This window comes from Mesoplodon bidens (genome assembly GCF_964165515.1).
Source record: "Mesoplodon bidens genome assembly, chromosome: 8".
Taxonomy (NCBI): Eukaryota; Metazoa; Chordata; class Mammalia; order Artiodactyla; family Ziphiidae; genus Mesoplodon; species Mesoplodon bidens.
The window spans coordinates 87,390,780-87,411,597 of NC_138165.1; the positions used below are offsets into that span (position 1 = coordinate 87,390,780).

At 36.2% G+C, this 20,818-nt stretch overlaps 1 protein-coding gene across 1 annotated transcript in view; it reads left to right on the plus strand.

The window, feature by feature from the left end:
- Positions 1 to 20,818, plus strand: part of CPS1 (carbamoyl-phosphate synthase 1) — a 135,542-nt gene that overhangs the window by 11,010 nt on the left and 103,714 nt on the right. The window contains exons 2-7 of the mRNA XM_081242705.1: positions 8,564 to 8,673; positions 11,639 to 11,783; positions 12,893 to 12,982; positions 13,906 to 13,962; positions 16,498 to 16,590; positions 19,384 to 19,473. Of these exons, the coding sequence (XP_081098831.1) occupies positions 8,564 to 8,673; positions 11,639 to 11,783; positions 12,893 to 12,982; positions 13,906 to 13,962; positions 16,498 to 16,590; positions 19,384 to 19,473 (585 nt within the window). The remainder of the gene's footprint in view (positions 1 to 8,563; positions 8,674 to 11,638; positions 11,784 to 12,892; positions 12,983 to 13,905; positions 13,963 to 16,497; positions 16,591 to 19,383; positions 19,474 to 20,818) is intronic.

Below are 20,818 nucleotides of genomic sequence, written 5' to 3' on the forward strand. Positions count from 1 at the left end.
TTGGTGGACTGTGGAAGAGAAAATACTATTAAAGTGGGTGTTCTTTATTTCCTTATCTATTCCCAGGAAATAAATCACATAGAATTAAATACAGCTATAAATTGCCCATTGCTTCTCATGTTTGTGAGCAAAGCCTAAGAGGAATAGTTAAAATATGACTGGAGTAAAGCAGGAGTGCAATTTGCAAGCCAGTCATGTCTCAGAGGAAGGAAAGTAGAATTATAATGCATCTTTGCCACCTGATAGCCATTCATTCATTCATTCATTCATTCAACCAATCAGTATTTGCTAGGTATCTACTACAGGTAAGATTCTAGGAGTGATAATTAATCACACCTCCTTCTCAGCCTCTAAATTTAGAATCAACTGAGAAACAAGACATAGAATTCAAAGAGATAGAGATCTGAATATCAGCTTGATTACTGTTAAAGCTATTTGGAAAACAGGGTCTAGATCTGTAACCAAATGGACTTCTTAGAAATCCCCATTCCCTGAGTCAAATGTATTTGCTCACAACTGCAAGTCTCCCACCTTGATGTGCACCTGAAAACAGCCTTCTTTGAAAAGATTGTTGAGAAGAGTTGAGCCAGTCTTGCCCAGTTCTATTTCCCAAAGTCACCAATCATACCTGTTACTCTCCCTTGTGGACCCGGGGTTAAATGATCTTTCCAAAATCCCTGAAAGTTAACTTCATGGGCCAAAGTATGAATTCAGAGAGATGCAAAGTGGTTTCCCCAGTCACCCACTAAGTGCCAGATGCTGTGTTATGTGCTAGTGATACTGTGTTGGACAGAAAAGGCAGGGTCTCTCTCTCCTTGATGTTGTTTGGTGTTGACTATAATCTTATTGGAGAAATTAGTCAAATAGTTGGGTATACGGCAGTAAATTCTAAGAGCCAATTTTACTTAACCTTAAATTTAGAAGTGACAAATCCTTCAATACCTGTTTAGTTAGTGTACAAAGATGATCAGCTTGAGTTCCTAGCAAGAGGTAGAATTTGGATATGTGGGAAGAAGAGAGGGCAGGAATGAGGGTAAGGACCTGGGTATATCTGAGTCATTATGCCTAGTGGTCTTCAAGGTTTGTTTTTCTGACAAAGTCTCCAAAGACATCTGCAGAGCTGACCTTTAATATACAACAATTGATCAAGAGTATAAAACCAAAAACACAAACTAAGCAAACAAAGAAACAAACCCGAAACGAGTGAAATCCGTATTTCAACAGGCAGGGTATGGGAGGGAAAGAGAAACCCAGATGGTGAAAGGTGGAAGAGATTATCAAAAGTGCTGTCTCCAGCCCAACCTCATTCATACCCCCTTTTCTTCCCTTACACAGAGCACGATTTCAAACAGTTCCTAATGGATAGGGCTACATATAGATTGGAATAATAGGGCCAGGGTAGAGGAAGTGATTGCCATAGTGTATGAATATTCTTTTCCCCTAAAGCATCTGCTCTTCTCAGTGCTTTTCTCCAGAAGTCTGCCCTCTTTATACTTAAAATAATTCCTCCCCGGTTGGATAGAAATTATACTCTATTCTTATGTGGAAATGTCTTTCTAAACTGGTTTGCAATTTAGATTGTGAATATATAAGCAAATTTGGGCAATAGTTATTTAGGGAATAGTGAGATATATATACATATATATAATGGATAGTTATTTTATCTTTCAAAATCTATGATCTAAGCATCTGCCAAACCCAATGTGCTTGATCTTATTGAAATGAGATTTCCAGATAGAAGCTTAATGTTTCTGCTGCCCCTTGTGGTAAGGTTTCTCGTATTATCTTTATTGGACTATGTATATTTGGGTTGATAAATAACATTGAGTGAAGGATTTATTTATATTTGATTAATGAAATCAGTTTAAATATCTCTTAACTTCTAAGTTGAAGACTAGTACGATGGAACTCAAAACTTCTTTGTTATATTTCAGCATTTTGTGTCTATTTGGTTGAGTCAATATGAATAAAAGGTAGCAACATCAACAACATCTAACTAGTCCTTTGGCTCTGAGGCACTTAGATCTAAAATTAGGTAATGAACTAAAAGTTAAATTTTTCTAATTGGCTCTGACCTTGAGAGTTGAAGAATATTCTTATAACTTCATATGCACTTAAATAATGATGAAGAATTATACTATAATGAAAATGAGTACCCAGTTAAAATTAAGCCACTAAGTGGATCCTGTCACACATGGAATTTAATTTACATGAAGGTTTTACTTAGAAAAGTTATTGGAATATTAGTAAGAGACCCAGAGGGGAAAAAGTGAAATGAAGAGCTGTAAGGACATATTAAAAGAATTGAGACTGCTTATTCCAGATCAGGGAAAAAAGTAAAACAAAGAAAAAAAAAACCCAAAGTAGTCATCTGCCAATAAGGCTTGTATACATATTCATATTTCGGAAAGAGAAAATTTGTTCTCCGTGTCTAGTGAGAGCAAACCGAACAAAATCCTTTTCAATTCCACTAAGAGGGAGTCAGATTAAACTCACCTTAGAATTTATTGCTTGCTTGTATTGCCCTGTAGTGATTGACCTAGAGAGAGGCAGCAGCTAGTTAGACTCAAATTTCAAATTGAACTGGGTGAATAATAGTCCATGCTTATTCAACTAATTTCAGCGATTAAAAAGTTAATAGCTTTCACTGTTCAAAATAACTTTTGATCTCTTTGAATTTGACTTAGACCTGTCACTTGAATTTGCTATGGCAAAAATATGTGAGAATAATATGAGAAATGTAAAATGTTTTTTCTGCGAAATTCATTTGTATAAGCTATTCTAAAACTAAGTAGAAGAATACAGGATTTTCTTTCCATACTCCTGTATTTTAGAATACACTGGGTAAGGAGAGCTTTCTCGTTTTTTCCATATTTTCAAAGTGAAAAAGGGACTGAAATAGTTTGTTATGCTAATTCAAGCACCGTCATCCTCTTTCATGTGAAATCTCTAGGAAATTGATATGAATGATCCTTTTGTTTTGAATTACCATGATATTTGTTTTAACTCTGCATAAGATGTATTTGAACACTCACATGCAGCATACTCAATATGCATATCCCGGGCTAACCATCCACTAACCTTTCTCCCTCAATGTCGCTCACATCTCTTTCCCACCATAATATCTCCACATTGACTACACTTAAGGTATTGTAGGAAGACACTGTTAAACAGTGAAAAGGCAACTCAAAACAGATATTTGCTATGTTAAATATATATCTAGAATAAACTAAAAAACGAATGGATAATTATGTCTTTCAGTATTTTTAAAATAGTATTTTCTTTCTTTATTTTTTAAATTTTATTTATTGTTGGCTGCTTTGGGTCTTCCTTGCTGTGCGTGGGCTTTCTCCAGTTGTGGTGAGCAGGGGCTACTCATCATTGTGGAGCACGAGCTCTAGTCGCGTGGGCTTCAGTAGTTGCGGTGGGTGGGCTTAGTTGTTGTGGCACGTGGGCTTCAGTTGTTGTGGCGTGCGGGCTCTAGAGCACAGGCTCAGTGATTGTGATGCATGGGCTTAGTTGGTTCACGGCATGTGAGACCTTCCCAGACCAGGGATCTAACCTGTGTCCCGTGCATTGGCAGGTGGGTTCTTAACCACTGCGCCACTAGGGAAGTCCCAGTATTTTTCTTTAGATTGTCACTTAGTGATGCTTTATTCATCCAACAAAAATTCAATGACTACCTACTCTGTACCAGGCACTGATGTTGGCCCTGGAGGCAGGCACATAAGTGAACAAAGCAAACCCAAATACTCTGCCCACATAAAGTTCACTTTCTAGTGGGACAAGACAGATGTTTTAAGTAAGACACTGGATGATACGTTAGAAGGCAATAAGTGCTGTGAAGAAAAAGTAGACTAAGTAGATAGGGTGCTGAGGGGTATATTATAATTTTATTTATTTATTTATTTCCACTGTTTTTCAGATTCTATTCCTGTATAGTTCATTACAGAGTATTCAGTAGAGTTCCCTGTACTATACAATAGCTTCTCATTAGTTACCTATTTTATATCTAGTATAATATATCTAATATAATCTCCCAGTTTATCCTTCTCCCCCCCACTTTCTCCCCCTGGTAATCATAAGTTTGTTTTCTACATCTGTGATTCTATTTCTGTTTTATAAATAGGTTCATTTGTATCATTTTTTTTAGATTCCACTTATAAGTGATATCATATGATATTTGTCTTTGACTTACTCATTCAGTATGACAATCTCTAGGTCCATCCATGTTGCTGTAAATGGCATTATTTCGTTCTTTTTTATGACTGAGTAATATTCCATTGTATATATGTACCACATCTTTATCCATTCCTGTTGATGGACATTTAGGAATATTGCAATTTTAAATAGGTTTTGCCAAGAAGATGGATGACATTTGAGTAAAGACTTGAAGGAATCTTTAAACTTTAGATTCAAAATTTGATGAGTTTCTCTCTTAAAATTTTAACTTTATTACTGAAATCATGAACGGGAAGGAAAGGGTGAATTATTTTTTTAAAGAGAAATCTCTGAAAGGAAAGGATATTTTATTTATCTTTGTGTTTCTAGGTGTTTCAAAGGGGATCTTCTTGAGTTTCCTCTATTTTACCATCCAAGCACATAGCTGACCCTTTTACTAAATTGAGGGTGGGAGGGGTGGGGGGACTGGGGATATTTATCCATGTAGCTCCAAAGCCTAGGATGAAACTTGGCACATGATGGGAGCTAAATGATGTTGTGACCTGAAGGTCTAAACTGTCTTATTGGCATATACATTTTTTGCTAAACAGTTAGGGACCATGTCATGATATAGGTCATTTATTTTGTAGAACTTACATTTATATAGCCTTTGGTTACTTTTCCTGACATTCTATGAGTGTACAGACTTCTCATTAAGGTTTCCTTTGCACTTTCAGCATTCAAACTACCAAAGTGCTCTGGCAGTAGGCACTTAAATGAACCCTTAAGGTTATAGTATAATTCCGAGACTATGGTCCTCTTTCTACTAGGACTGAGGCTACTAAAATATCTTACGCTGGTAGCGAGGTGACTTCTTTTAGACTCGTTGGAATGAAATAGCATTTGGGAACTTATTAGCTAGAGGAGGGGATTCCAAATAATAGCTCTTTGTTCAGAGTTTCTCCGTCAATTCATAGATAAGTCAATTGGAACCCATCATTTTAGACTCATTGGAAACCAATGTAGTTAAGTGAAATATAAAGGGTACTATAGGCAGTAAACAGAAGCCTTGTAACAATATAATGTGCAGTGGAAAAAAGCATTGGAAAATCTATGAAAGCTGCCGAAAAGAACAAAAAATATAATTAAAGGAGCAAAAAAGACATATTGAACACAATCTCAGGTACTATTTCGGGCAACAGTAAATGTCTCCTCAAATATATCTTTAAGGGACAGAAAGCAAAGTAGAAAACTAGTCCCATGGAGAGAGGAAGAAAAATACCAAATAGAATTGTACGAATAGGCTAACAAGAGTCAGATTGCTTATGCTAATTTTTACCTTTCTTTAAAATAATTAGATGTTGTCAGACAGATCAGAGAATTTGAAATTCTTAGATGAGAATAGGATAGAGAAAAGCAAAAGGAACAAAATGAACAGAGGTGATATTTTAGCCAGGTATGGCTCAGAGTAGGGTAGATAAATTGGTATATAGAAGACAATTGAAATTTGCAGTTCACACGCCAAGTTTTGCCAACTAAGTACAGTTATTTTAGGTTCTATCAAAGTTAAATATTATTTAAGAAAATGTTTCCTACCTTACCTCCATTTGGTGAAAGCATGTAGGCTACACATGACTTCCTCAAGAACAGAAAATAATACTTTCAGTAGAAAATATTTTTTGACAGTGAATTTCCTTTACTTGGACCAAAGGTTTTCACGTAGTGAAACATGTCAGAGATACCTAGGAAATTTTCCCAATAAACTTACCCCTACTTAGAACTATCACCATAGACATTTGATTCGTTTATAATGTTCTTTGGAAATACACTGAACATAATCACACTTACTTCCTAAAATCAACAACCTCTGTCTTGAATTATAAGTAAAGAATGATTGACAAATTAAAATAAAATATAAAATAAGAAAATTGTGTTATTAGAAGAAATGACGTGCAAAGGTGACTTCCTGGATGCAGAGGCAGAATTCAGAACTTGTGTGTTAAGCCAGTCTCTGTCAGGGAACTCTTGTCATCATGCATATTACATTAATTACTTATTGTGCTTTCCTCTGTGCTGAGTAATTCCAAAAACTTTTTTTTAGTTTAGTGTCTGAGAAGGTAAACCATGACTATTTAAAGAGAAAGTGTCAAGCTTGAGATCTTGAACACTGGTTCCAAGGCTGTAGATAAAACAAAACTTTATCTCAAAGATTATTTGATAAGCTGGGTGAAGGACAACATTCTTTTGGCTAACTCTGCCCATGGACACTCACATACAAACTCACATACACAAACACATGTAAAATGTGCCAGACAGTACTTTGTTCAACTTTCTTCAAAATATAAATTGAAATCCATGCATTGTACCTCCAATTAAAAACTAAGCTTACTGTTGAGCGGAGTACCATAAACATATCAATTTTAATAGGAAATACTAAAATAGCTTTGGGTGTAAATATAAATTAATGTGTATGCACTACACATAAACAATACATAGGCACATGGTCTATTGGTTTAAAGATAAACACTACATTGAAAAGCAGTCATTCCAGTGTCAAGGGACTTGACACTTTACTTTACAAGTAAAAGAGGCATCGTATTTCTAAAGAGAAGGTTACTATAGAAAAATAATGAGGTTTTACCATTTTAACTCTTGAAAAGCTGAGTGCTTGTAAAGCTAGAGGAACATAGAGACAGAGGTCTAGAAATAATGTGTTGCCTTCCTGCTGTTTACTGAGATTGGTGTGTGTGTGTGTGTGTGTGCGTGTGTGTGCGTGTGTGTGGTAAGACTGGAGGTGGGTGATAGGATAGAAAAGGATTAGACGCTATGGGATCCAGAGCTAAAAAAGTAAGGAAAGGAAGGTAGTGAATTAGTATGTTTCTATCTTTAATGGCTGCACTTAACGCTTGCAGAGAGAACAGCACAATGATCTTCCTTACTTCAGCAATTTCAACTCATGACCAGATTTGTTTCATTCATATTCCTATTCATTCCCCCTAACCTCTGATTATTTTGGAGCCAATCTCAGATATCATATTAGTCTATGCTTAAGTATTTCAGTGTATATCTTTAAAAAAATGAAAATTCTTAAAAATATAACCATAATGCCATCATCGATCTTAAAAATTACACTGAATACAATAAAATATCAATTTATTTTCAAATTTTCTAAATTATTGCAGAGATGTTTTCCTTTATAGTTTTTGTTTTGTTTTGTTTTGTTTTTGTTTTTTTTGCGGTATGCGGGCCTCTCACTGTTGTGGCCTCTCCCGTTGCGGAGCACAGGCTCCGGACGCGCAGGCTCAGCGGCCATGGCTCATGGGCCTAGCCGTTCCGTGGCATGTGGGATCTTCCCGGACCGGGGCACGAACCCGTGTCCCCTGCATCGGCAGGCGGACTCTCAACCACTGCGCCACCAGGGAAGCCCTATAGTTTATTTTTAATAAAATCAAAATGTTCCCATTATTTTGTCCCATAGAGTTTTTTTACGGAGTCTAGATTTTGCACCCCAAAGTGTGGTTTAACACACTTCTCTCCCCCCTGAATTGTATGGAAATTGAGACTTAGACCCAAATTGTTTCAACAATAGAATTTAGAGTATTTTTGAAGAGTAGATGATGCCTGCTTCTGAGATAAGTTTCTCTAATTGTCCCTCTTCTTAGCCAAGAATTTTATAGAAGCTGGTTCAAAGATTAGTATGGTGAAGTAGTCAAATTCAGAATGCCTTGTAGTCTAAAGGGAGAACCAGACATGTATATAACTTAACTCTACTAAAAAGCAAAATGCGATATATTTTCAGAAGTTCCACAGTGCTTGCTTTTGTATCAGTATTAATAGAATGATGAAGTTTCAGTTTCTTTATGATCCTAAAGCTCGGGGAGGGGGCAGCCCCTGAGACAACTCCATCAAACACAAGAGCTCTGTGGAACGCAATTTGATGTATAACTTTGAAGATTCCTTCTAGCTCTAAGCCTCAGAGTAATGAGGAGCTGTACGGTAAAATTCACAAAGTTTTTGCAAACTCATGAATTTCCCTTAAGCTATACTTGACAAAGCTAGGGAATATTAAGAGGGAAAATACAGACACATAGCATTACAGCTAAACTGAAGTATTTCTGGATTGTCAATAACTCTACAAGTAGACTTAGGATAGACAATGTATCAACATGCTTCAGTTCCTCTTTCAAGCAAAACAAAATAAAACACCTGCCTGTGACAAGAGCCATACGTTTGAAGAAAAGTGGTAAGTAACAGGAGAGTGACTTCGAATCTAGATAGTATGGTTTCATCAAATATACTGTTCATTTATTTAATACATTTATGTAGTGTACTTTTGGAGTTTTTCAACTAGTTGTACTTTATATTTTGTATTCGGCTGTGATTCATGAATCTGTTTCTTTAGGCACAGACAGCGCACATTGTCCTGGAAGATGGAACTAAGATGAAAGGTTACTCCTTTGGCCATCCATCCTCTGTTGCTGGTGAAGTGGTTTTCAATACTGGCCTAGCAGGGTGAGTAATCCTTCTATTCCAAGGCTTTATTCTTCCTCTATATAGAGGAATAACTGGATGATCTTATTCATGATGGGAAATTGAAATCACCACATCATCATCATAATACTACACATTGTCCTGACATTGCCCTGTGCTCGTACATAGCTTGCTCAAGCCAACCCTGAAGAGGGCCATAGACACAAACTCCTCCCTGTGGCTGTAAATGGAAGAGAATACAGACACTGGTGTTCCCCTGCTAAAAAAGAACAAAATTAATTCTAGAAACTTAGGGTACAAAGACCCAAGTTATGTGAGATTACCAAGTGGCTTCTGTAAGGCGGGGGGTCAGTATCAATCTAATTTAAGGTGAAAATCGAATAGGGAAAAGGATGGGTTGGACTCTCTAGTGCCATTCCATTAGTGAAGTTAAGAATCAACTTTGCACATCTAATATGAACTATTATAAGGAGCTAAGAAATTCCTTAGGTATTATAGTGCAAAATTATATAAAATACAATATATAATTTGCACTCTAATAAGAAAGGTAAAATAACAGATACATTTATTATCTTAAAGTAATACACAGGAGAGCAGGTTCATAGATCAGATATTTTCAAGATTTATCAACTGAGACTGAATTAATATTTAAGTTCTGCTAATAGGTGTAGAACAACGAAGGTAAGAGTTGCTAACAGAAATCATGTAGCTGTTCTTATCTAGCCAGCAAATGTTCATCTGGGAACCAGGTGGCTGAAGTTCTGGTCTCAGTTCTAATGGTAACTGATTATGTGATATTGAGAAAATCACTTAACCTTTCTGAATCTTAGTTTCCACATGTAAAGTGCGAGGGGATTGGATTAGATAGTAATTTATGGCTAGGAATTTCAAAAATTACGTCTTAAAAAATTAGATGGTTTCAAAAGGTTTCCATTAGAGATTCAATAGACTAAACTGTAAAATATTTGATGAATTCTTTAGGGAAATTCAGTTAGCCTTTTAAAGACAAGGAGGCATTGGGTTAACTGGTATTGAAGATATTGATTGACCGAACTTCCATTATATTATTAATGTGCATTATCCTCTAAACTCTTAGCTCTCTGTTTGAAATAAAGAATATTAGATGGTTTTTAAAATAGTTCCACTGGTGAGAACATTAAATTACAGTGTATGAAAAGTGTTTGCAAAGTTTTGCTTCACCAGGCAATTATTTAAGCCTTTTGACAGCACTAATTACTAGCTGTGTTAATATACCTGCCAACAAACAACTGTTTAGTATAGATCAGAATGATGGAGGGCACTCGAGTTTTCTTCTCTGTGATAGATTATGGGTAATAAATCTTGTCACATCACAAAAGTCAAACAGGACCTGATGGATTAATTTTCTTCCAACACTGCAGTTCTCTAGGACAAGCTATATTTATTCATTTTCTGGAGAGAGCATTGTAGGCATATGTTTAAAGGGAATGGCCAGTTCTTTCATGGGAAGAAAGAAGAAAAGAAGTAAAATTAAATTAATTAAAGACTTTTTTGATGTAGAAAAATGCATTCATTAATAAGATTAGTCCACACATCCTATTTTCCATTGAGAAATGCTGCTTTCATTCATGCGTGGCTCACTCAGTAAGGTGGTTGATAATTAAGGGAGTTATTTTGTTTTTCATCTTCAAGAAATGCATTTATATTATGTGTAAGCCTTGGTTAAAAAATTATTAGTTCCTGACAAGTGAGAGGGATCTGAGAAATCAGCTGATGGAGGTGTGGGTAAATATCACAGCATCTTAGTCACTTTAGAGGTTGCTGAGCTGAGAGACTAAGTATTCTGTTGGCAAAGGGAGTTCTGGGAGAAGTTAGTCTGGATGAGGGTTGAAGAATTCGTGTTGACTACTGCCGGAGCTGAATTTTATTGCTTTCGAGGTTGTCAGTCTGTCCCCCTCAGCACCTAAATTCACTTTCAGTAGTAATCCACAAGAAAGATGAGGTTTAACTGTCTCTGTGGGAAGTGAAAATGTTAAGAGGGTGGGAAAAAAATCTCATTGCAATACATTCCAATGCATGGAATAGCTATAGATAGATCCTGGTATTTATGGGAATAATGTTTCTTATTATTAAGAATAGAAATTTTATATATAATTTTATTTATATATAGAATAAAAACAAGAATACATGTATTCTTATTTTTTCCTCCCCACACTTTAAAATAAAGCTCTTCTGCATTTCTTCTTAATTCCACATCAGTACTTTAAAATAGTTATTTGGAATCTTTTAATTTAGAAGACAGAAATGCTTTGGGTCAATTTTTTGGGGATTGATTTTTTTCTGTAATAAAATAAAACTATCAAACATATACTATCAATGATAACTTGATAATAACTATCAAACATACACCTCTCTATATAACTAAAATATTAAAAAAATCAACTTTATTAAGTACTTCTTTCATAGAAAATAAATCAGGGTTTTAAATGTTCAGTGAATTTTAATAAACATATATACCCAGACGACCATCACTGACATAATAAGTATGCTCTTCAGTATCCTCAAAGATACCTTAAAAAAACTTTTCAATTTTTGACAGTTAATATTTTGATGAAACTGTCAGCCCTCAGTAGTAAATATCATTTTGGACTCACTCATGTCTGGTAGGCTAGGGGATTCTTGAGGATATCTGCAAACTTTAAATAGAGCAATATTTTAAAAATTAAGACCCTGTGAAGAATTTTTCAAGGAATTAAAAAAATTAAGAAATTGAGGGAATGAAAATTAAATGAGAATATGCCACATTACTTAAGAGTCTTTTCATATCAGTAATATCATGGGATAAATTTCCATATTCTATCATAAAATTTCCCTAGGTTCAGCAAAATCTAGAGACGAGCTTGTAGGATTTTATTCTCATGTTCTCTAATTTTCAAGGGTTCAATAATTAAGATCATGTATGTAGAATACATTTTTTTGTTGGTAATTTCTTGGCATCTTCACCTAGGTACCCGGAAGCTCTTACTGACCCTGCTTACAAGGGACAGATTCTCACTATGGCCAATCCTATTGTTGGGAATGGTGGAGCCCCTGACACTACTGCACTGGATGAACTGGGACTTAGCAAATATTTGGAGTCCGATGGAATTAAGGTAGTACCGGTGATGACTATTTAAAAAGCATAGTTGATTTATTAAGAATCTAAGCTGGACAAAATTTCGGCCTGAATCCTATAGTACAAATCATTAAATTTATATTCTCAACTTACTCCTAGGTATATGAAAATAATCTTTAACATGACATTATTCTGAGTTTCATTTCTCAGGGCACCCTGGATTTATTTTTAATGCCATGGATAAAACTGGCTTCATTTGGAAAAATGTTGTTATAAGTTCAGATAACAACTATGCTGCAAGAATTCGAGTTGAATCACCTTTTAAATGGATTTTAAGAATCAACTCTGTATCACTTATTTACCTTTTAAATCTTATCCTCTTTGGGAGATGAGTAAAAGATAACTTGTATGCCAGCCGAAAAGTAAACACAATTAAAATTTCGTATTCAAGGCAAATTTGAATAATATCTTAGGGATGTGAACCATATAAACGATTCACAAATTTACACTCTAAATTCACCACTCTGTTTTTGAATGACTTGGACTAATCATTTAATTTAGTTTTATATCTCACCATTTCCCCCAAATATTTAGTTTCTTTTAAATGTAAATTTAAAAATTGTTTTATTCTCTACGTACATTAAGCAAATAATTATTAATTAGATTATCGATAAATGCCATAGTGGAAAAGTACAGGGTACTGAGAAAAGGGACCTAGTTTACTCTCAGGATTTGACAAACCAAGTAAGACTGTTCCCCACATGGTAGTTAAGGTAACAATTATTATATTTTACGAGAAAACTTTTTATCACATTTTTTTTCAAGTTTCAAAATTTTAAGTGTTGTATCAGCGAATATAAAAAAGCTTGAAGAATGCAAACTGACTCTTAAGTCATAACAGAGGGGATAGACTGGGAGTTTGGGATTCACATGTACACACTGCTATATTTAAAATATATAGATAACCAACGAGGACCTACTGTATAGCACAGGGAACTCTGCTCAATATTCTGTAATAACCTAAATGGGAAAAGAATTTGAAAAAGAATGGAAAAAAATAAATTTATTAATTAAAAAGAAGACAAGTCACAAGAATTGGGTAGTATTTTGTGATCACTTTTTTAAAATGACTGCCTGTCTTTCTAGGTTGCAGGTTTGCTGGTGCTGAATTATAGTGATGACTACCACCACTGGCTGGCTGCCAAGAGTCTAGGGCAATGGCTACAGGAAGAAAAGGTGAGAAATATGATAGGTCATCCAGCATCACCTAAGGACAATTGGTGGGGCCCGTGGAAAGTTGGAAAGGTGTATGTAATTGAAAAGGGCCAAACAGATAAAGCAGATCAGGCAGTTTGGGACCCTTTTGTTTCAGAGCGTGATTCCTTCAGGCTGAACTGTTACTACTGTCCAGAACTGTTCAGCACACACTCTTTATATAAACACTGAGGACCTTATATTTTCAGTTTATCCACTAGGTGGCACTCATACATGCTTGGTAGACAGACTTTCTCATTCTGGAAAGGGGTCAGAGAAAATTTTAGAATTTTCTACTCTCCGGAGCAACATAACCTCCCCCTTTTAACGAGGATCTAGATATGTAACTTGTGTCATGGATTCTAGTACCAGCTCTACCATTAACGAGCTGTATGACCTTGCTCAGGTCATGTAATCATACCATACATTCTTAATTTTAATTCTTAATTAGTATAAACCGATTGCTATCAAGTCTCTTTGGGCTTAAAGGTTATGACTATGACGTATAATTAGATATCACTTCATTTGAAGTAATAAATAAGTTACTAACCTTATATCTTCCTTACTTTAAGTATTGTTTTCTAACCACATATATGTATCTATAGAATTATATTACTTATTTAACATCCTGGATTAAAAGCAAAAGAGCTGTAGCAGAAGACTGATGTTCAGAATTTCTCACTTTTCACTCTGAGGAAGGGTCTGGGTATTAAGAGTCCTGTGCCCAACTGAACAGCAATTTACCTTGTTCTTGTGACACAGACACCCTGGATCAGAGAAAAGAAGGAGTAGGGAAATTATTTACTGCTCAAGAAGATAGATGATGTTAAGTTTGTCACTTGAAAACACTCTGCTAGACCAAATTTCCTCCAATTTTACTGTCACTACAATTATTTTCCTTACAGATCCCTGCAATTTATGGAGTAGATACAAGAATGCTGACTAAAATAATTCGAGATAAGGTATGATAATCATATTTAGCCAAATCTATGTTTATATATATATATATATATATATATATATATATATATATGTTTTTTTTCCCTTTGCCCAAGGAATCCATTGGTGTGTAAAAGAACAGATCTGATCAATTTCTGTCATTTGGGTCTCTGCCATCCTGTTTTACTGTTTTTGATGTAATTTTCAAGACTGAATACTTGATTGAGATGTTTGTTACTGAGTAGTTTTGAGATTAATTCACTCAGCAGTAGTTTATTGAGTGCCCACTCTATGTTCACTATTCCAAGTGACAAGTTAAAGCCTTTGTAATTCAGCTCATGTGATAGGACTAGTAAACAAGTGGAGAAAGTAACTAGGTGCATAAGAATTTTGCTTAAATTGAATACCTACCTGCTGAAAAAGGAAAACCAGGAAGTGTACAGCACTGGGGCCATTATTTGTTTAGTCCTCTTGGAGGAGTTTTTGAATTCAGTGAGTTATAGTTCGTGGGTATATTAAATGAACCCTGCGTGTATTACCTCAGTGATATAGTCTTTCTTGAAATTGTTCCAAGGACCAAGATGAAGGTAAGTTTATCTTTTGCTTTCATATCTGCTAGCTGAAACATTTGACCCTTCCTCTGAGAATATCTCAGCCCCATCTACTTCCTTCTTCTTGTTATAAGAGGTGAACACTTGTTTTTTTCTTACATGAAACCTTCATATCCCAGAACAGAAAGAAACTTTATCTCATGAATGTTAAATAAATTCTCTTAATGCCACCAAAGTTTTCTCATTAAATTATATATTTTTTCTTAAAAAAGAAAAAAATGATACAATTTCAAAGTGAAAAGGATTCTTCAGGAAAATCTGTTGTAGATTGTTGGAATATGTATAGACACAGGATCTCCGTAAACAGAAAGAACAGCTTTGAAAATAAGAACATGGCCACATACCCATGACCAGAAGAAGGACACTGAGAATTTATGCAATCCTTATACTCTATCTCTGATTTTATTCCGTCCTCCATGATATTCCTGAGAATAGATGTTAGTGAGATTATATATCCCAGGTAGATTTTTGTGTTTTCGTAGCCCAATGATGTTGTGGGAGCAGTAAACAATGATGAGGATACCAGAATGGGAAGGGAATAAAATTGGGAAATTCAATTCAAGCTGTAGATTTGGGAGGTTGAATAGAATATAATCAGTCCTAGTATTGGGGAAAACACTTTACAAGACCATATCATGTTCTTCATGTGATAGGTTAGTTTAAGGTGAACCCTGCTTTTATCAGAGTCAGTTAGGTTTTCAAAGTTTGGCTGAATAGACTAGCACAGACAAAATAGTGGTATTGCCTATTATATTTGATTATGAGTGATATGGGCTCATATTAAGAAAATTATTAGTTGCTTTTCATTTAGTCTTAGGTTGAAAAGTAAGGTTGTTTGTCATTCAGCATGCTTTAAGAAAAAGGGAATGAGAACTGAAAACGGAATTTCAAAATTAGGGATCCATAAATATAGTCAAGGACTTCTGTGATTTGGATTATAAAAATAAGTGGAGATCACTATGAAACTTAATAATCCAGTATGGAAGTGAAAGGTGATTTTTACTATTTTTCCCAGAGTGTGAGGTAGTACTCTGGTTTTAATAATCACACTGAAATAACCATTTGACCCTCTAACCATGTTGCTGGTACTCACTCACTCCCAAGTTACTTCTCCTAAGGAATGCGTTTCAAAGGGAAATAAAGGCTTTCCTCTATTTCCTTCAATGCAACAATTTCATTGGAGAAAAGCAAATCAATGAATTATTTTGACTTGTTCCCTCCCTCAATAAAGTCTTGATTACAAAATATACCATTTTCTAAATAGGTCAAAGTAGACTTACTAACAAATAAGTAAATCTCAAGACAGCTAGGAATAATATATAACATTTGCCACGTTCAAGCTAGCAAGGTTAATTTGTGAAAACTTTACAGAGGGTTAAGCATACTCTAAAGTTCAGGCCCTTATTAGCACGTCTAAAGCAGTGAACCCTTTCATTGCAACTTCTCAAAGTTTGTGACTTATACAGCATTTCACAATTTTTTGTTTGTGAATTTTACTCTCTAATAAGTTTGCATTCTTTTTCAATTTTCAGCTATTTTTAGATTTCTTTTTTTCTTCTCAATCGATTATTTTGTCGACGTCACCCACGAAATAGCTTTAGGTCATAAGTACTCTGAATACTCTGATTTGCCTCTACTGGAGACCTGAATTCTGTTGCCCTTTGACTTTGCTTACCCCAGGTGACTGTCTCAGCCCTAAAAGAACTAAGGTAAAGTTTTCACAAATTAACCTTACTAGCTTGTACCTTCTCACAGTGTTTCCCAAAATGTACCATGCAAACTGCTTCATCTTTCCTAGTTGAGAAGATAAAGATCTCTTGCTAATGGTTATGAGTATATTATAAAGACATCTAAATAGTGGAGCAGATGTGTAAGTCCCTGTGAATTTAACCTGTCAGCACCTGCATCAGTGCTCCCTGTTAACTGTCTAATTTTTTAATTTGATAGGGTACCATGCTTGGGAAGATTGAATTTGAAGGTCAGTCTGTGGACTTTGTGGATCCAAATAAGCAGAATTTGATTGCTGAGGTTTCAACCAAGGTGAGAAATTTTCCTTCATGTTTTGTAGTTTTATTTTATTCCCTTTAGACCTTCCTCTTTTTTTTTTTTTTTTTTTTTTTGCAGTACATGGGCCTCTCACTGTTGTGGCCTCTCCCGTTGCAGAGCACAGGCTCCGGATGCGCAGGCTCAGCGGCCATGGCTCATGGGCCCAGCCGCTCCACGGCATGTGGGATCTTCCCGGACCGGGGTGCGAACCCGTGTCCCCTGCATGGGCAGGCGGACTTTCAAACACTGCGCCAGCAGTGAAGCCCTAGGCCTTCTGCTTTTGTAATATCAAAATCTTCTTTTAGGTAGAGGTCATCTTCCAGAAGCATCAGAGTTGAGGGAAAAAAGGGCCCCATAGCAGTTAAAATTGATATATTACAAAATCAGTGCATTTAAAGTTATAACTTTTACTTATAGAGTGATCTTCATGGCCTGATTTAGAAGCTGTTTACTGTTGTTTTAATTTTTCTTCTCTCCTCTTGTGGTTCCTTAGTTCAAGACTTTAACAATGTCAAATAAAAGTGCTGTTCAATTGAATATCAGGAGTCAGAGCGAATGGTCTGCCAGAGAGTCAGGAACACTTTATAGAAATCAGACCCAGTACAGTAATCAGAATCTGGGGTCATTTTGTGCAGGGAAAAGTATTCCTGAGCACACTGAAGATTTAGTGTATTATAGCTCAGTTCAAAGAGTAGTGTTCAGGGCTTCCTTGGTGGCGCAGTGGTTGAGAGTCTGCCTGCCGATGCAGGGGACACGGATTTGTGCCCCGGTCCGGGAGGTTCCCATGTGCCGCAGAGCAGCTGGGCCCGTGAGCCATGGCCGCTGAGCCTGCGTGTCCAGATCCTGTGCTCCACAATGGGAGAGGCCACGACAGTGAGAGGCCCATGTACCGCCAAAAAAAAAAAAAAAGAGTAGTGTTCAGGATGATGACTGTATCACCCCAAAGTAAGATATGTTTATTGTATATTTACAGGAAGGTGTAGAATACATCTTAGAAAGATGTGTTGATTTTGATTGAATATCTGTTAATGTAGTTGTGAGTCTCTTGGGCTACAGCCTCTGTCCTTGGGGACCATAGAGATTAGTGGGGTAGGCAAGCAAATAGGCACCATGTAGAGAATACTGTGATTAATGCTGTCCTTGGAATATGCATGAGGTACCATAAAGACATGTGTGGGGAAACATCCAATGAAATGGGTGGATCAGGGGAGGTTCTCCAGAGGAATTAGGCTTGTTCTGAGACATAAGGAGCAATTCGGTAGATGGAGAACTAGGAGAACTTCGTTTGAGGCAGAGGAAATGGCATGTGTTGAAAGGCACAGAGGTGTGAGACGATATGGTGTCTTTGAAGAGTTATGTGTAGTTTGGTGTGGATGACCTAAGGGTTCACACATATAGGTTCTCGCATTTGGCCAAAGATGAGTGGAGATGGACGGGGCTAGAGCTAGATGGTTTAGTATCGTTGGCTAAATAAATCAGCCAACTTGGAGACTACTGGGAACCCATTTGGCATCATTTTGGAGCAAAGTAAACTGGACAAAAGAGCAGATAACTAGAAAGTTATTGCAACTAATTAGGACAAAACTCGTGAAAAGCCTAGCCTGAGCAGTAACAGCAGGAAAAGAGACAGCAGGGTGGCTTAGACAAATAGGAGAAAGAGGTTTTAACATATTTTCCTATGAAGTGATTTTGTTTGGACACAGCATGATAGAGGGCTATTTTTGTAGAATTTTAGAGTTTAGAACTACCTTGGGGATCTAGTCTAGATTTTCCAAATGTGAGAAGTATTGGCCTGGAGAAAGTCACCTTAAAAAAATTCTGTGGTCAAATAACTTTGAAAAATACTGCATAATATATTCTCCTCTTGGAGATTCCTAGCAAATTCATATATCTCAGTTTCTGTGAGATCTTGCTTACTTCTGTCATTCTGTACAGAGAGTATATGGTGTGTTTGTGTAGAAACCAGATTGCAAATTTCATCTAAAACCTTTAACAAACTTTGAAATCATTCTAAATTCAGAATGTGCTAGCGGACTCTCAAAACTGGGACCAGTGTGGGCACCCAGCCCTCTAGGCTTTCTCTCTCTCTCTATTATTTCTTCTTTTATGACTTTGGGGAAGGAACTACTTCTTGGGTAAATGCCTGTGAAAATGGATCTGACTCCAAGCAGTGCTTAAAACATAAGTAATGATTATGATATGCTCTGGGATCCTTTTATGAAGTCTACCATTTAAATGCAAATGATTGCACAGTAACCTAAAGGGACCAGGGGTCTACACTAGCTTAGCAAGTCCTCTGACTCAGACTGATTTTATCCATTAGCCCCACTGCATAAGCCTAATGCACAACAGCTCTACCTCATCCAAACTTTATTGCAAGTTGAGGATCAAGTGGTATTTAAAGCATGATATATCTATTACTACATCTGTTTAGTGCTGAATCAGGCAATAATACTTGGAAATTCCATTGCTACTGGTTGTTAATGAGGCAAAACATGGGAAAGATATTTGTTAATTATGGAAGCAAGCAATTTCTTAGGGATAACTGTTATTACTGTAATCAACATTTTATACAAAACAGCAAGGTACTTTGTTCTCATGAAGAAGATAGAGTTTGTGGCATTTGCTGTGCCTTTCTTACAAATTGATTGTAAACTGTCAGCCACTCCCTAGTAGTTAGCAGTCAATCTGTTACCAAGTGCGGAGCATCCTGAGATGTGTTTATGATATTGATGTGTTACTCATAGCTGGACCTTCTCTCTTACTCTCTGGTTTTTAAAATGGCAGGATGTCAAGGTGTATGGCAAAGGAAATCCCACGAAAGTGGTAGCTGTAGACTGTGGGATAAAAAACAATGTAATCCGCTTACTAGTAAAGGTAAGTAATTTGTTCCATCTCAAGGATGGGCATTTCTAATATTGATCATTAGTGTTAATCTGATTTCCTCTATCTGTTTCAGAGAAAGCTTGTGTATTCTGTCAGAATGTCAGGGGATATACTCTTTTCTTGTTGCCTTTGATCTATTAGATAACACATTTATTCCTGTTAAAATTAGACATGTAGATTTCTGTTAAAAAAACCCAAAAACCTCAAAGGCCACAAAAACACAGAAGGAAATGAAGACTGTTCTTTTAACTTACTGACAGACATTCTGAGACATGACACACTCAGTTTCTTGGGGTTTAGAGATAACCAAAAAGGTAGTCAGTAGGAGAACTACCCCTTTGGGTTGCAGTTATTATGTACCACATGTTTGTAGGGGTTATGCCCTGATATAGTACAAACTTGCACATTGCTTTATATCAACTCTTAGAGAACCAATTGAAATTAGACCTTAAAAGTACTTGAGGAGAACGTAACCATTATTACAGTGTTTTCTTAAACATTGTTTTGTTGGGATTTCTCCTTCTCTTTCTCTCTCTGTCTCCCTCTGTCTCTTTGTCTTTCTATTTCTCTTATACACATGCACCCCACCCCTAGATATATTTGCATAACACCAAATTAGCGTGGGTAAAGGAGAATTCTTCAATTCACTCTTTTTGTTATAGAATATCAGCAACATCCAAATCATGATTTTGAATGCTGATCAATTTTATTAACAAAAATGTGCATGGACCCTTAAATAGTAGATGCTGTGGTTGGCCTAGCCATATCTCCCTCTCATTTTATCATTTTAAGGCATTTTGTTCATCTTCTAGTTGCAAGTTTCTGCATCTTATTGCCTGAGGGCTCTCTTTGGTTGGTTGGAGGCTGCTGGCAGGCAGGAAATGACATAGAATTAATGATCCCTGGAGCAGCCCCAATCAATGACAGAGTATAAATTCCCCAGCTCCTTTGCCACATTGCTAAGCTGTTGTTAGGTGAAATATGCTACACTGGCTCTCAGAATTCCCCAGTGGGCTGAAGCTCCTTTTCTTCCTTGTGGTAACTGCCCGATAATGCACACCTTATTAGGGTCTTTCCCCATGTTGCTTTCTATTGGTATTTCCTGGAAACCCCTCCAAAGAAACTTCTTTCTCTCAAATTCTTATATCAGGAAATGCTTCTAGGGAAATAATCAAAGACATCTTCCCATCCACTTTTGTATAGAAAAGTTCTAATTTTTCTATCAGAATATAGGTATTATAGATAATATGAAAAAACCCTAGGAAAGAAGTCACTAAAATTTGGTCAGACAAAAAATACAGAATTGAAAAGTGCCCTTCGCCACTTTGACAAAGAA